The following is a 16,213-nucleotide window of genomic DNA, read 5'->3' on the forward strand; positions in this document are numbered from 1 at the left end:
CTATACTTAAAATCACTCTTTTTTCTTCCTTCTTGGACAACCAGCCAATCACAGTCTTCAAAAGATTGTGTCATACATAGCAACGGGGTCAACCCCGCCTCCTTACTAAGATGAAAGTTTTTGTCTTTTCCTTACTCAGAGTTGCTCTCAGATCGGTCCCGAATTGCTTTTAAGCTAAGACTCCTACGTAAAAGTTTTTAAGCTAAATTAAGAGTTTTCTGAGAGGATTCTTAGAATTTTTATGAATACGGGCCCAGAAGTTTAAGACATTAAATTTTTCTCTTTAAAATACAAACAAGACTTTATTGATTATTCTAACACATACAACTAATATCTAACACAGACACACACACACACATTATACGCGTTGCAGAAAGAAAGAGAGTAAGGAAAGATTAAGTTTTAAGAGTGAGTTTAAGAGTGAGATGATGTAATCCCAAGTTTCTATAATGCACTTATAAGACATGACCTGGAACGAATCATCAATCATTAATTTAACCCTTCTATCGTTTCTTAGACAGGTTACTACACTTATATCAATTCACCAGTTCAGCTTAAGAGTCTGGAGGTTGTACTTGCTTGTCTTTGCTTCGGGGATTCCCTTTGTCTGCGTAAAAGGGGTTTCCCGAGTTTGTTTGCTGGCTGGTCTCCTCATGCCTGATGTCTGGGGCGGCCAATCGCGTGTTGTGCTGGCGGATGAATTGAAAGTCTTTGTCTGAAGCTGGTTTTGTCGAATCGTGGAACCAAACTTTGCCGCAAAACTTAACTTAGAACCGAGACTCACAACGGAAAAGAAAGGAAACTAAAAAAAGAAAGGAAATTGAGAGGAGAGTATGTGATGGCTTGAATGAAGTTGTTTAACCCATGTTCTTCAGATCTTGATTTGGGTTCTTTCGTCTGCGCGTTGTACATGGTTACTATAGTCTGTCTAGATCTTCATCTCCCGCTGCAATTTTGGTTCTGCATCCTCTTGAGAGTGATAGCAGAGCGTTTCTTGAGAGCGAACACAAAGAAGAGAGAGCTTTGTTTTCGTGTCTAAGATTTTAAACTCAAAAGTTTGTCCCACCTCCTGAAGAGATTGGACCAATTAGAAACTGGCTTTATTTGCCTCATCGTAAAACATGCGTTATCTGGGATCTCCTTGCTCTCTAAGCTATAGCAGAGAGGACAGAGGCCACAGTTTAGACATTACTATTATAAGAATACAAAACATTTTACACAGATTTCATTCAAGCCATCTTTTGAATTAAAGGGGTCATATAATGTCATTTTTGTACAAGCTAATATGATTCTTTAGGGTCTAAATTAAAAGTTTGTAATTCACTTTTATTAAAAATTCTCATTAGTATTGTAAGAAAACACTCATTTTACCTGGTCAAAAACAGCTCTGTTTTCAGCACGCCGTTTCAGTGCATGTGTCTTTAAATGATAATGAGCTTTGCTCACCCCGCCCCTCTGTTCTGTGCGTACACCGTTTAAAATAATAATACAAAAACCATAACGCGTTCATTATAAACGTGGGATTATGAATTATATTGAGAACGTCGTACATAGAAAACATGCCATAATGTACCCTGAGTGTAAAAATAGCCACATTCATCGTGAAACGTGCTAGCGATTTGCAAAGATTAATATAAAGATTAATATAGGGTAGAGTGGGGGAAAACGCCCCCCTGGGGTAAAACGCCCCCCACCTGTTTTTCCCAAAATAACCACTAAAAGTAGTCAAGATACATTTTTACTGTTGCTATGCACTACGTTGATAATGGGGATACAAATCTCTACGGAGAAGCTGACACCAGCGACACATTTGAAGAGAAGAGGATTACATGGTAAATGCTATAATTTTCAGATATTAGTAAATAAGTTTTTAAGAGAATATTGTTCTGCAGGATATCGCAGTGATGTATGATAGATGAATAGTGAAGTCTGTAGTTTGAGATCATATATTATTTATAAGGAATATAATTATATTTGAAAAATTTAACATTTTTTTAAAAACTCATAGCTTGTGGGGTAAAACGCCCCCTACACTGAGGGGTAAAACGCCCCCCCCTGGGGGCATAGTTTCTCTATCATAATTACTATAATAAAATATTTCTGTCTATCAAATCCTTTGTTTTACACTTAATGCAGTATAACTAGGTGGTAAAATCTAAATATTTGAACAAAACATGAAAAAATTACCTCAAGTGAGCATTAACTAGCTAGCTTGCTAGCAAAGTTAGCTCACTGATGGAAGGTAGTTAAATTTGGCTATTTTGGACATTGCTGAAATAAATATTAATATATATACACATGTTGATACATTACTTGCCTTTTACCTTTAGAGATTAAAAACTATTGTCTGTTAATTTTGCTGTTGATCTATGAAGCAAACTGGTTGGTAAGAAAGGGGGCATTTTACCCCACCTTGGGGGGGCGTTTTACCCCACCGCTGGGGCAAAACGCCCCCTTTGTACAAAAATATTTTCAGTGAAAATACTAATTAATTATGAAGGCTGAGCAATTTTAATATTTGGTGAATAACTCCTGCCATAGTCACTCAAAACCGGGATGGCAATTCTAGTCACATTTATGTTTTGTTTCACTGTAATGTCACATTTTCCTTAAGGGGGGCGTTTTCCCCCACTCTACCCTAAAGGTCAATAAAATGTTACACTCACTTGTTCTTCTGGAGGTGCAGCAGGAACACGAATAGTTGATACTGATCCCTTTTTCAGGAGCAGCTTCTTAGCAAAAACAGCTTTATACTGACCCTCGTTTGTAAAGCAGTCTGGTGAAATGATTCGCGCAAACATGAAAGCATTGACTGATCGTGGGGAATATTCCCTTCGAAAACAAACTCAGCCACTGCGTCTTCAGCTGTACGGATTTAGGAGCATCAATATGACTGCTGTGTTCATTAATACACCCAAGAACAGAACAGAACACCACAATCGTTAGACACCATTCTACTTAGCACTCCAGCTATCAACAATGAACGCACGTCGGCGCGTGCTATGATTGACAGCTCGCTCACGAGGGCGGGTCTGTGTTTGAAACACTGCTGTCAATCACCCATCATGGGAGGGGCGTCGATATTGTGACGTCACAATATCGAACAGCTTGATTTGAGACAGGAGGAAACATATAAGAAGATTAAAAAAAAAAACACTGGATGGATTTTTATCATTTTATGATGGTTGTGTACAGACACTGCCAACACACATTTCAGTACAATCAACTTTTAAAAGTGCATGTACCATTATATGACCCCTTTAAGAACATCCGGTCATGCTGACAGGAATCACGACACACTTTCATTCAAGCATCTAAATAGTTATAACAATTACATGAATTATATGAGATCTAAGCATATTACACACATTTATTGTAGACACAAAATAGAATCATGTCGTTGCATGATGTTTGATTTATACAAGTCCATTGAAAATTGTTCTTGAATGATTTTATGTATAGTTATGGGTAAAATCTCAGTTCCCTGGTTTGAAGAGAAGATAATTCTGGTATGTTCATTCAGAGGTCCTTAAGGTGGAGGGGGTCTGGAATGTTGTGGGCTCGAGCAGCTTCTGCTGTTATCTTTATTGGGCACTGAGTTGTCATCTCTGAACCAATCATTCTTTTCCAAGCCATCTCACATTGACAAGTTCTTCCTTTAGCTGGGCTCATAAAAGTTCTTAGGTAGACTGGCTGGAGCCGGGGTGGGTGATGGGGCTTGGAATGTTTAGTTCTGTGTAGAGTTACGTTTGAACAAATCACCTGGAAGATTAATTTGTGTTTGATTCGCACTCAATCCTACACTTTAAATGTAAATGAACTGCTGCTCAGGCACAGGGGGCGCAGCTTTCTTCTTTACCTCACACAGACACACTAAAATGTTCAAAAACTTTTAGCCTTTTCAAACCAGAGTCAGAGAATGATGGATAGACTCAAGAAGTGACCACATGTAGAATGCAACAGGACATTTCTAAATGGTTAGTTGATGAATTCTGGTGGCTTATGTGTAATTATCTTCTAGTCAGTTATCTTCTCCTGTAGCTCAAACAGTATAGTGTTGGCGCTTGCAACGCTAAGGTCGTGGGTATTGCAAAACAAATTCAACGCGCATGAGTGACCTGCCCCATAACAAATACAACAATACAAATGGCTGTTTGAAGACATGAAAATACTGTTTGATGTTCTTTCTTGCCCGGTACACAATGTAGGATTTTGGACAGTACAGTAATCACTGTACAGTCTACATTTATGTCCATGTCCATATTACATTACATCCAAAATGTCACACCAAGTTTGTTAGATATATCGTACAGTGTGATTTATAATCTTATAGAAATGCCAAAAATTGCAGTCTGTAGCAAGCATGACAAGCGGGAGTCAGAAACAGAAAGTTGCACCCTGCATTTACTGACATTTTTTTGCATTGGTCTGAACAGACAAATCTCATGTGAATTTGGTGCCAAACATTTGTGTTAATGTGAAAATGTCCTGTCGCTCATGGTGGCTGTTGGGAAACTAACTTAGGAAAAACATGTTGTAAAAGTTTTCTACGATTAATACCGTTCCAAATTATTTTACATCCTACCAGGACATATAAATAATCCCGCGGTAACTAAGGAGCCTATCCCTTAGTCGTACTTTTAAGAGTTAGGTGACCAGTCTCTACAAATTCGTATTTTATTATAAAGATAATAAGAATTATAAATATAATAAATATCCCCTTCGTAGTATAAATCTACCTTTTTAGGTACTCTTCAACCGTGTTTGCTATACAACAATAACCCTGTTGCTAGCGGCCTCTTTGGCTAGGCAGATAATCAATCAAACAGTGCATACATTTCCGGTCTTTGGTGTTTTATGCCCCCAACGGCGCCTTCCAGGCAGCGAGGGGATGGGGGTTTAAGGTTGAGGGTAGGGTTAGCTGCCTCTAAGGAGCCATTGGGGGCATAAAACACCATCGAGCTACATTTTCTTTCTCAAAAATGAATGCTCACCCTCTTGTAGTTTTCCCCCCGGTTTGGATCCTTCTGATCCAGGAAAGAAAAAGGTGAAGCGTACTCAAGAATCCAAGTTCCAGTCAGATGATTTGATAATAAATGTTTAACAATATTTATTAAAGAATCAAAAATGAAAAGAATACTTGTTACAGATTATAATAGAGTACTAAAACTAACAGAGTACTATTAGCTTGGCTTCTTGCTTCCCGAAAACTGCTGGTGTTCCGGGCTGGAGATTTGCAAGGAAGAGCGATCCGTCTGTCCAGATTTCTTCCTTTTATATCCCGAATTGAGGTGTCTACATCATATTTACTGTAAGCACAAATAAACTAAACATCACATGCACAACAGCTGATCCCAGCTAGTGTAGTCTATTTTCTATACCCGCATGACTGTCCCTCTGAAAATACAATAGCTCCTTTGTATGTGTGGACACAGACCCTTGTCACTGCTCTCTCATGTGACTTGAGAGAAGCAGAGATGGACAGAGAACTCTTTATTCAAAACAATGTTTAGATTGTCATGTGTCTTAGCAAACCAGAAAGTTCCTCGGCAGCCTTTACAGGTTTTTTATTGTGACCCTTTCTGCGTTGACGTCGAGTTTGAGGTGAGGTTGAAGTGAATGAAATGACACTCTCAGGTGGAGCCTCGTGACCTTCCTCCACAATGTTTCTCAGCACATAAAGATGAGCTACTGTGATCTCAGACTGAGGTGATGTGGTTTCTCCACTGCATGGATCTTCATGTGTATCTTGAGATGACTTTTAAAAGAGAAACTATTTCCACACTGATCACATGTGTGATGCTTCTCTCTGCTGTGGATCCTCTCATGTCTTTTCAGAGATAATGAGTGACTGAATCTCTTGTCACAGTGTGAACACTTGTAAGGTTTTTCTCCAGTGTGGATCCTCTCATGTCTTTTCAGATGTCCTGGCTGACTGAATCTCTTGTCACAGTGTGAACACTTGTAAGGTTTTTCTCCAGTGTGGATCCTCTCATGTTTATTCAGAGATGATGACGCACTGAATCTCTTGTCACAGTGTGAACACATGTAAGGTTTTTCTCCAGTGTGAATTCTCTGGTGCAGTTTTAAATGTTGAGCTGTAATAAAAGTCTTCTCACACTCAAAGCACATGTACTCTCTCACACCAGTGTGAGTTTTCTCATGTGTATGTAAAGTTTGCCGCTGTGAAAAACTCTTTCCACACACAGAACATGAATGCGGCTTCTCCTTCGTATGAACTGTCAAGTGTTTCTTCAGGTCTGATGCCCTAAGAAATGTTGATTCACACTGATCACATGTGAACGGCTTCTCTCCGGTGTGGATCCTCATGTGAATCTCAAGGCTTGATGATTGTGTGAAACTCTTCCCGCATTGATCACATGAGAACGGCTTCTCTCCAGTGTGGATTTTCATGTGTTTCTTAAGGGATGAAGATTGACTGAAACTCTTCCCGCATTGATCACATGAGAACGGCTTCTCTCCAGTATGGATCATCATGTGAACATCAAGACTTTGTTTGTATGGGAAATTGTTTCCACATTGATGGCATACATGCGGCTTCTCTCCAGTGTGGATCCTCTCATGGGTTTTCAGATTTGATGATCGACTGAATCTCTTGTCACAGTGTGAACACTTGTAAGGTTTTTCTCCAGTGTGGATCCTCTCATGTTTTTTCAGAGATGATGAGTGACTGAATCTCTTGTCACAGTGTGAACACTTGTAAGGTTTTTCTCCAGTGTGAATTCTCTGGTGCAGTTTTAAACAGTTCTCTCTAGTAAAAGTCTTCTCACACTCAAAGCACATGTACTCTCTCACACCAGTGTGTGTTTTCTCGTGTCTATGTAAAGTTTGACGCAGTGAAAAACTCTTTCCACACACAGAACATGAATGCGGCTTCTCCTTCGTATGAACTGTCAGGTGTGACTTCAGCTCTGATGCCCTAAGAAATGTTTTGCCACATTGATGACATGAGAACGGCTTCTCTCCGGTGTGGATCCTCATGTGACTCTTAAGATTTCGTTTGCATGAGAATCTCTTTTCACATTTATCACATGTGAACGGCTTCTCTCCAGTGTGGATCCTCATGTGACACTCAAGATTACATTTGCTTGTGAAACTGTTTCCACACTGAGTGCAGGTGAAAGATTTCTTGGCTCTTCTTTTCTTTAAAAATTTATTTTTAGTCTTTGAGCGACTCAAAGGTTTTTCTCCAGGTTTGACATGATGTTCCTCCTCCATTTCTCTCAGTTCTTCACTCTCCTCCTCCACTTCACTCAGTTCTTCACTCTCCTCCTCCACTTCACTCAGGTCTTCACTCTCCTCGCTCTCTTCCATCAGGTCTGACAGGAAAGAAAAAAAAAATTAAATTTCATTTCATTCATTACCACTTCATTCGCCATGAACTTGTTCATTTCTTTTATTATTTTATGCAATCAGAAACCCTCAAACCGGTTGCGCTTTGTATCTCTCTGTGCAAATCCTTCCTTCCCGCTCTGCCAGAAAGCAGCTGTCATTTACTGACGGAAAGCATGACAATAACCGCAATAAAGCCGTATATTGCCGAAAAGCGCATGTTGTCTTTTTTAGGAGCAATTTGAATGGTTTTGATAGGACCCGATGTCAAAGCAGTGCTGAAGTGCCAACTAGTCTCTCCCTATGGAGGATCCCTTTACCACTCTACAGATAAAGCGTTGTTGGGAAAATGTGTTTCGTCGTCTTAGCGGTCCCTCATTTAATAACAAATTATCGGTGCGACGGAAGCGAATCAATCAAAACTAACTTTAGCTGGAAAATAACTTTATTAAAGAACCGCTATAAAGCCAAAACAATCTCTGTTACCTTAAATTATACGTTTATCTCTGTAAAGCTGCTTTGAAACAATCTACATTGTTAAAAGCGCTATATAAATGAGGATGACTTGACTTGACACTGCTGAAAGTCTGTTTCCTCTGTTCTAGTGACTTTTATAATTTAAAGGCTATTTTACCTTTTAGTCTTTAAATCATAGACTTTGTTTACATTAGGGCCACAACGTCATCGATTACGTGGACTATGAAAATACGTCAACACACATGAAATGCGTCGACACGTCATTCATTAGTACGTTTAAATATCGAGTAATGGCAGCTTCTGCTCCCTCTCATGCTGAAAATGACAGACCACGATCATCCAAAGTATGGAAATACTTTAAACTACGGCCGAACAGAAAGGTGCTTTGTTTACTATGCAAACTATGCCCCATTCGGTGACAATAAAATGGACTTTAAATTATAACTTCAACTTAAATCTGTCAACGAAGCTTTCAGTGCATTTGCCAGTTTTTAAAAGTTGTGTATGCACATGTAGACTAGAGACCTGCACTCCCGCGGGACCCAACGCAACAGAGTACAGCGCGGAAATAGATCTGATGGCTATTTTTTTTTTTGCAGGGTGGTAGGGGAAGACTCATGAATATTCATTAGCGAACTCATCCCTGATAGGCTCGCCGATACTCCAATGTTCTGAGAAGCCATGGTAACCCCAAACAATGAGATATCAGATCGCTGCATGTCACCAGAGGTGGGGACATTCCGTGAGGGATTGTGATTGACCTACACGATTAATGTTATGATTTAAGTGGATTAGCGGTGAAAATCACGAACGCAAATGGATATAGGAATATAGTAGGCCTAATTACATGGGATGCAGTTCTAATGTTGTGCTAATTAGGGCTGGGACGGTTACCGCATTACCGCAATACCGCAGTCACGTGACACCTACCACGGGTCTGAGCTAGTCACCGTCATCACTGCAAAAAATTTTTTTAAATAAACACTGGCCTTCACATGTTCACGTTGTGTCTAATGACATGGATTCATTATGACGTGTCTAATAACATTGTGTCTTACATGGATTCAAGGTTTTCTAAACCAAACTTATCAAAAGATGGAGCAAATCCGACCTTTAACCCCCTGAGGTCGACAATCGCGCCGGCGCGATAGGCTCGCTTTTTTTCAGTTCAGTTTAAAAGAAATTAATTTTGCTCTGTTGACTTTGATATTACAAGCAAGTTTCATACATCAATCGATTCTGTTAAATGTGTATTATTTTTGTGTATACTCACAATAAAAACAAAGTGTTGTGCTTTTTGCCAAATAAAGAAAAATAAACGTGATGCGAGTTCTGCCTTCTCTCTGTCAGTGAAGACCATTCTGAAACGCGTCCGAAAATGAACCATAACTCAGTGAATACTCAGTCAAACAGGCATACAGACACACAGGCATGAAGCTTGAATTCTCTTCTTTTAAATGAGGTAATTTATATAAAAAACAAATATTCTCATCTTGTGAAATCTGTATTAAAAGAGAGCGATTCCAGTTGAGCTAATTAGAGCTCATTCAAATGTAATGTGAACCCGTCCACGGAGAGCGCGTGCTATTCAAACGCAAATTACTGAGGCAATCCAAGCAAACCTGTGAACGCCCCCATATCAGCTAAAAAAAAAAAGAGTTTAATCAGACCATTGTAGCCTACGTGTTTACACCATCTGGCAGCGCTGTGAGGAATAATAATAATGGAAAATCTACCTCAGAGTGCGGGTATTGCGAGGAGAGAGGATCCGAATACTGTAGTAAGTTTTTTTTCCTTCTCAAGTTAATCGCGTTTCTGTGAATGAATGAATGGCAGCCGCAGAGATGCGCGCTGTTTACCACAGCTCGCAAAAAGACAGTTTAAATTTAAATTGCGTCTCTGTGTGAATGAATGATGATGTTTTAGCAAACTGTATTGCTATACTGAGTTGAGTAAAAATCGACAGAAATATGTTGAAATAAAATGTAGGCTATTTGTATAAGCAACGTATTAAACTGAAAATTAACATTTATATGCCCTAATATTTCATAAAAACAACGTTACAGTCAGGCGTTTCTGTTTGTGAATGAATGTTTCGGTTTTAGCAAACTGTATTGCTATACTGAGTAAAAATTGACTGAAATATGTTGAAATAAAATGTATTTGTATAAGCAACGTATTAAACTGCAAATTAATATTTATATTTCTTATAATAAAAATGAAAGACCTATGTTACAGACATATGAAAGACAACATTTCGTTGATTAGTTTTGGATAGATTATACATTTTTACTGTAAAATATCTGCCACCTCAAATAAGCTTTTGTTTGCCAATATTTGCTCATGTTAAATATAGTATGTTTTGTCAAAAATAAAGTAATCAAATAATCAATCAAATCCTTAACTTTGAAATATGTATGATAAAATGTATACTTTAGTTTTTACAAAGAAAGATTACACTTGAGTTGTTGTTGTAATTGTAACCTTTTTAATAAAAAAATATATTTACAAGGTAGATGTAAACAAACTATTAAAAGGTAAATATAAGCCTTTTCTTTAAATAATTTTTATTGTGTTTTATAAGTGACAAATTTGGGGAGAGGATAAATATTCCAAAACTGAAAATACAGTATGAGAATTAACTGATTACTAGCACAATTACTAGACATGTTTTCCTTGGATATTATAGGCCAAATTGCAAGCACAATATGAGGAAAAATAAAAAAGAATTGAGATGCTTCCAACTGTTGCTCTTGCATTCTTGTGGCTCAGTGACTCACCTGAATGAATGGCTAATTAAGTATGCAGGCCCCATTGTCTCCACAGGTGTAAACCACGCCCACTCCGCATATTGCCTTTCCAAACAGAAAGTGCTTTGCTAAATTCAAATCAATGTATTGTGTTATGTGAATGATTAGGCAGGGTGATTTTCACATCATTTTGAAGAAAAAACACTAGACGATGACATCCATTAGACAAAAGTCTTATTGGCACATATTTAGTATGCGTTTTGTGGCCTTATTTCAGAAACTTTAGTTTTTAGTTTTTTCAATAACCACGCAAAAACATTATTCTCTCAAAGATGCAGACATCTACATTCTTGTTGCTCACATATTATGGTAGCCCTGTTTGTGCTAAATAGTGTGTAATTTTTTTTTGCCATTAATATGTTTATAAGCAACTGAAAAAAGCACAAATGTCAGGGCATGTCAGAACATCTCAAGGACCCCAAAAACAGTCCAGACCCCAGAGGGTTAACAAGTTGGGGAGCGCAATGTTCCATGACACAATAACATTCCATTCGTAGGCTATTGACTATAACCCCTTATTTACACTCTCTGTGGCGCGTTACGGCTGCGACGCGGCTACCGGAGCTGATCGCGCCCACTTTAGTCAATGCTTGTGTTTACACCAGCCACGACGCGGCGCGTTTCAGAAGCTTCTCTTCGCTAAAGATAGGCGCCTAGTCTATTTTCGACAGACGCCGCATCGAAAATGTATTATAGCCTATAATTTGAAGCCCCAAAAGCAGGACCTCAGCTTTTAATTGCACATGCTTATTTAACACAATTCTCTCACGTGAAGACCGCGTTTGTCAACCCTTGCGGAGTCGCGGCAAGTGCACACTCACAGAGAGTAATCTCGACAGCACTCGCAAGAAAATGGACAAGCATTAAGCAGCTACATAATCAAATTCACAAATATTACACCATTTAAACATTATTAAAAATACATAGGCTACTGAGTTACTAAAACAATCTTTGTCAAAGAATACACTTGTATGTTCACAGTTTAAACACTCTTATTTCCATTTGATTAATTTCAAGATCTGAGGTGAATTATCCATTGTTGCTTTTACAGCTTCAAAGCTGAAGCACTAAACGATATTCAAAGTCACATTGCATGCTTTTAACATTAAATAAAGCACATAAACAGTACCTGAGATTATCATTGCCACACTCTGTTTGTTGTTCCAGCCGCGACGTCGCAGAAAAAAAAAACGTGGGGAGGGGGGTTGAGGTTTACAGCGGTTTACTGCTATACCGCGGTAATTTCTTGCTTTTCAACCGCAGTAAGAAAAAATCCATACCGTCCCAGCCCCAGTGCTAATTGCATGGGATCACGGTCAAAATTCCCAATATAGGCTATCACACCAGAAATCATGTAATTGTAGCAAACCATGAATAATTATTATATTATGGTAGTCTCTTATATTATGTTTTGCATGCATCATCATCATCATTATTATAATTTATTTATTTTTGGCTCTTGTCACAGTGTATAGGCTACTTAGCCTGAATTACACTGTTCATAGAGGTACGGTAGGCAACACCATTAGGATCATGTAACACAAAATAAATGTTTTTTTTTTTCTTCTTTATGATACAGGAAATAATCTTATTTTCGTTTTTATTTTGTTACCATAAGATCTGCGGACATCACTGGGTTTTAATTTGAGGTATAAGAACCTGACGATACATATCGTGACATAGCCTACACATATTGAAACATAATATTATATTTATTCATATAACATAAATTGCACCATTTTCTTAATTTCTAAGTCAATAAAGTGTAGGCTAAATTAATAAATGTAGTGTAAATGTAGTAATGAAACAAACTTCCATTCAAAAGTTTGGGGTCAGTGGTTTTTCAAAACAAATTAATACTTTCATACAGCAAGGAAGCATTAAATTGATAAAAATTGACAGTAAAACTTTAACATTGTTTAAAAAAAATCTATTAAAAAATCTATGAACTTTCTGTTCAAAGAATCCTTTAAAAAACTATCACAGTTTCACAAAAAATAAAGCACCACAACTGATTTCAACATTGATGATGATAATAATAATAATAATAGTTATGCTAAAATTTGTCTTTGCATCACAGAAAAAAAAAAACTTTTAAAATATGTCCAAATAGAAACTGTTATTTAAAATCGATTCGCTGGACTCCCGCAAAATAGAATTATCTATAAATTGAACATCTAAAAACGAATAAATTATCATTCATCTGTTGCACAAAAGCAACAAGAACAACTAAAACAAAAAAGAAACGATTTACAGGCCAGAGTTTCTATCTATTTATAACATGTTTGCAGCGTTGAACAATGTAGCCAATCACAGACATGTGTTGATTTCTTGAACGCCAATCAGATGCATTTAAGATAGAATCCCCTCGCCGCTCAAAATGGACTTTTTGTTCAGTGCTGAGTTCTGCATACTGGCAAATCATCTGATTATAGCAAACACAGTGTAGATATTATGAAAGATTCATTGTGCAGCCAGTTTCATTGATAATAACAGAGATTTGTGAGATCGAGATGAACTGAGATGTCAGTTTTTTAGGAATTATTAAGGGAGAAATCCGTCCCTCGCAGGACTCTGATATAGACTTTAAAAACAAATGACTAACATTATATTTACATTAACAGTAGCCTAGGCTGCAATCTAGTGTATGTGAACCTTTTGCAGATAAACACAAGTGCATTTTCAGACAAGTTAATGGACAAGGTAATTAAGTAAATCAGATAGATTAATCAACAACAAAAATAATCGTTAGATGCAGCCCTAGTTTACATACATATTTTTTTTCCTGTGTGCAATATTTTACAAATCTGATTATCGTTATCGGCAAAATCCCCCAAAATATTGAGCTAACATTTTTTGTCAATATCGCACACCGCTACGTTAATCACATTCATCAACCCTGTTAGTTACCAAGGTTATTATAAGAAGAAGAATCTCTATAATTATGAATAACTTGTATGATATTTGACAAATACAACTTCATCTGTTCATCAGTAACTTAGTGTTTACTGATTATTCCTAAAAAAACAAATTTAGTAAACTATATTGAAAATGACTAAAATTCTGGTAACGTTGTGGCAAATTGGGAACCAGATATAAATGATGTAAAATAAAACAGTTAAAATAGTATTTAGCTTGACCTGATGTTGACAATCAATATAAAAATGTCTCAAACCTCCCTTTACTGACCATTTGTTGAAGAAAACCCAGAACATTCTGTACCATTTCATAGTTGAACTGTTTATCTAAATGTGATGAAGTGCTTGAATGTTTCTAACATGAATCTTCTTCAGCATCATGAATGAATGAAGAATAAACACCAACCTCTTTGTTCTTCAGGATCTTCAGTGTGTTTCATTCTGCAGGGTTCTGGATCACTCATGTTCTCTCTGTCCTCTTTAATAAACTCAGTCTTTGCAGATCTCAGCTCTTCCTGATGCTCTGATGCCCGTCTTCACTTGTTTTCCAGCATTTAATGGAGAATTGCAGTGGGAGGAGCTTCACTGATGACAAATTTCAGGAGATCTAATAAATGAGGTGAAAACAGGAACTATTGTCATGAAATAAAGAGTGTTTTCAGCAGATCTGTTAATATTGATGAGCCTCAGACTATCAACACTCATTCAACAAGCCATTCAGGATCATCAGCAGATCATCTCACTTTATTCTGAGTGTTTGCTGTTAGAAACACATTACTTGAGTCAGGATACATGATAAAAGCCTGTAAAACTGCACTACAGATAAATAATTACAGAAGCATAATATGTACATTTGAATCTAAATATATTGTTAGATTTCATGACAATCACTAAGTACTTAAATCATTAAAATATTGTATGTATGTGCGCTGAAACTGACAATGATCATAAAATGTTTTAAAATAAATTGTATCACAAAGCAATATTGTTCAAGAGTAAAACACTATTCATTCATTAATATTAACATTTAAGAGTTGATTTTAAATGTCTGACGTTGCTTATTATAGGCTCAACGTAAAGTAACTTCTCAGTATAACACTTGAGATCAATTCACATCAATTCCCCTCACAGATCTCACACTTAAACTCTTGACATTCAGTAACAGTTCTCACACAAACATCGAGACAATCACACAAACGAACACAAACTCGCTCAGGTCTGAATGAACTCAACATATTCTCCTCATGCTCGCTGCTGCTGCACTAAATGTTTATTTCAGAAGGAAGACGCCAGAAAAGACGCACAAGTATCGCTGTGATCGATGAAAACAATACAGAAATGAGTCTGTCGCTTAATCAAACTGTATAAAGTGTGTGTGATGGTTGTGTAAATATGAGAAACACCGTGAACTCACCTCAGAAGACTCGACGCTGAAACTCTCAATGAGGGAAACAGTGTTGCCAACTATTTCCAATGGGAAAGTAGCGAACTCGTTCCTCTTCTTCTTCTTTGTTACGTTTTATGGCGGGTGGCACTAGCATTATGGTGCATTACCACCACCTACTATGTTGGAGCTTCTATGCATATAACTGTTACTATTTCCTACTCTTAATAAAAAAGAGAGAGGAAAAAAAATACAATTATTTAATAAAAAAATAATACATATATTCCCTGCTCCCTAAACTCTATTGATCAATCCAGTTTCTTTCAAATAATGGAATAATTTCCATACCTCAATGTCAAATACATTTTTTAGACTTAATTCTTCCTGTCCAAGCTTTCTGCTTTCCCTCCGTATTAATTCCTTATTAATGTTTCTTGCTCTCGAGAGTATTTTTGACAGTGAAGAATCACATGTTCTACTGATTCCTCTATTTGACAGTGTTCACATAATCCTGAAGGGTGCTTATTTATTAAGTGCAATGTTTTATTAAAATATATAAAACATATAAAATTAGATTATGGAGACCTGGTGTATAGGACCGCTTCAGCACAATGTCTGCATAAGATTGACACTGTTTATCATGCGTCTCTGAGATTTATTACGAATTGTAAAAACTTGACCCATCATTGTGAATTATATTCCATAGTGGGATGGCCATCGTTGTCCAACAGGAGATCAGGGCACTGGCATATTTTTATCTATAAGGCCATGCTTGGTCTGTTGCCATCCTACATCTGTAGTTTAATCACATGGAGAAGTGTTGGTTCTTATTTATTGCGATCAAATGATCACAAAAAAAAAGGGGCTTTTGTTTACTCCGCTCCTTCTGCATGGAGCTTTTTGCAAAAACACTTGAAATTATCTGAACTTATTTCCTTAAATGCTTTTAATTCCAGATTGAGAGAACCTGGAATGACCTTTTTAAATTGTAAATGTTTTTAATTATTTGTATTGTATAACTTTTATAAATGTAGTTGACTGTGTTTTTTGCTGCCTCTTGGCCAGGACTCCCTTGAAAAAGAGGTTTTTAACCTCAATGGGACTTTCCTGGTTATATATATATATATATATATATATATATATATATATATATATATATATATATATATATATATATATATATATACATATATACATATATAAAATAAAAAACAAAGCATTTGAACTTCCGTTTTTGTATTTATTGGTGATATATCACATCAGAAGAACAC

At 37.0% G+C, this 16,213-nt stretch overlaps 2 protein-coding genes across 2 annotated transcripts in view; one reads left to right on the plus strand and one right to left on the minus strand.

Annotated features, from left to right (window-relative positions):
* The window catches only part of LOC308700561 (CD276 antigen homolog), a 1,553,888-nt gene that overhangs the window by 1,129,544 nt on the left and 408,131 nt on the right, over positions 1–16,213 (plus strand). The window lies entirely within an intron of this gene.
* On the minus strand, positions 5,089–15,119 carry LOC308704668 (uncharacterized protein). The gene is made up of 3 exons (XM_081389131.1): positions 14,973–15,119; positions 13,965–14,165; positions 5,089–7,340 (listed from the first exon to the last, which is right to left on the minus strand). Exons 2-3 carry the CDS (start codon positions 14,020–14,022, stop codon positions 5,689–5,691), a joined length of 1,710 nt encoding a protein of 569 aa, XP_081245257.1. The 5' UTR covers positions 14,023–14,165; positions 14,973–15,119; the 3' UTR covers positions 5,089–5,688.

The sequence above is a fragment of the Scardinius erythrophthalmus genome (assembly GCF_964197995.2).
Source record: "Scardinius erythrophthalmus genome assembly, chromosome: 1".
Taxonomy (NCBI): Eukaryota; Metazoa; Chordata; class Actinopteri; order Cypriniformes; family Leuciscidae; genus Scardinius; species Scardinius erythrophthalmus.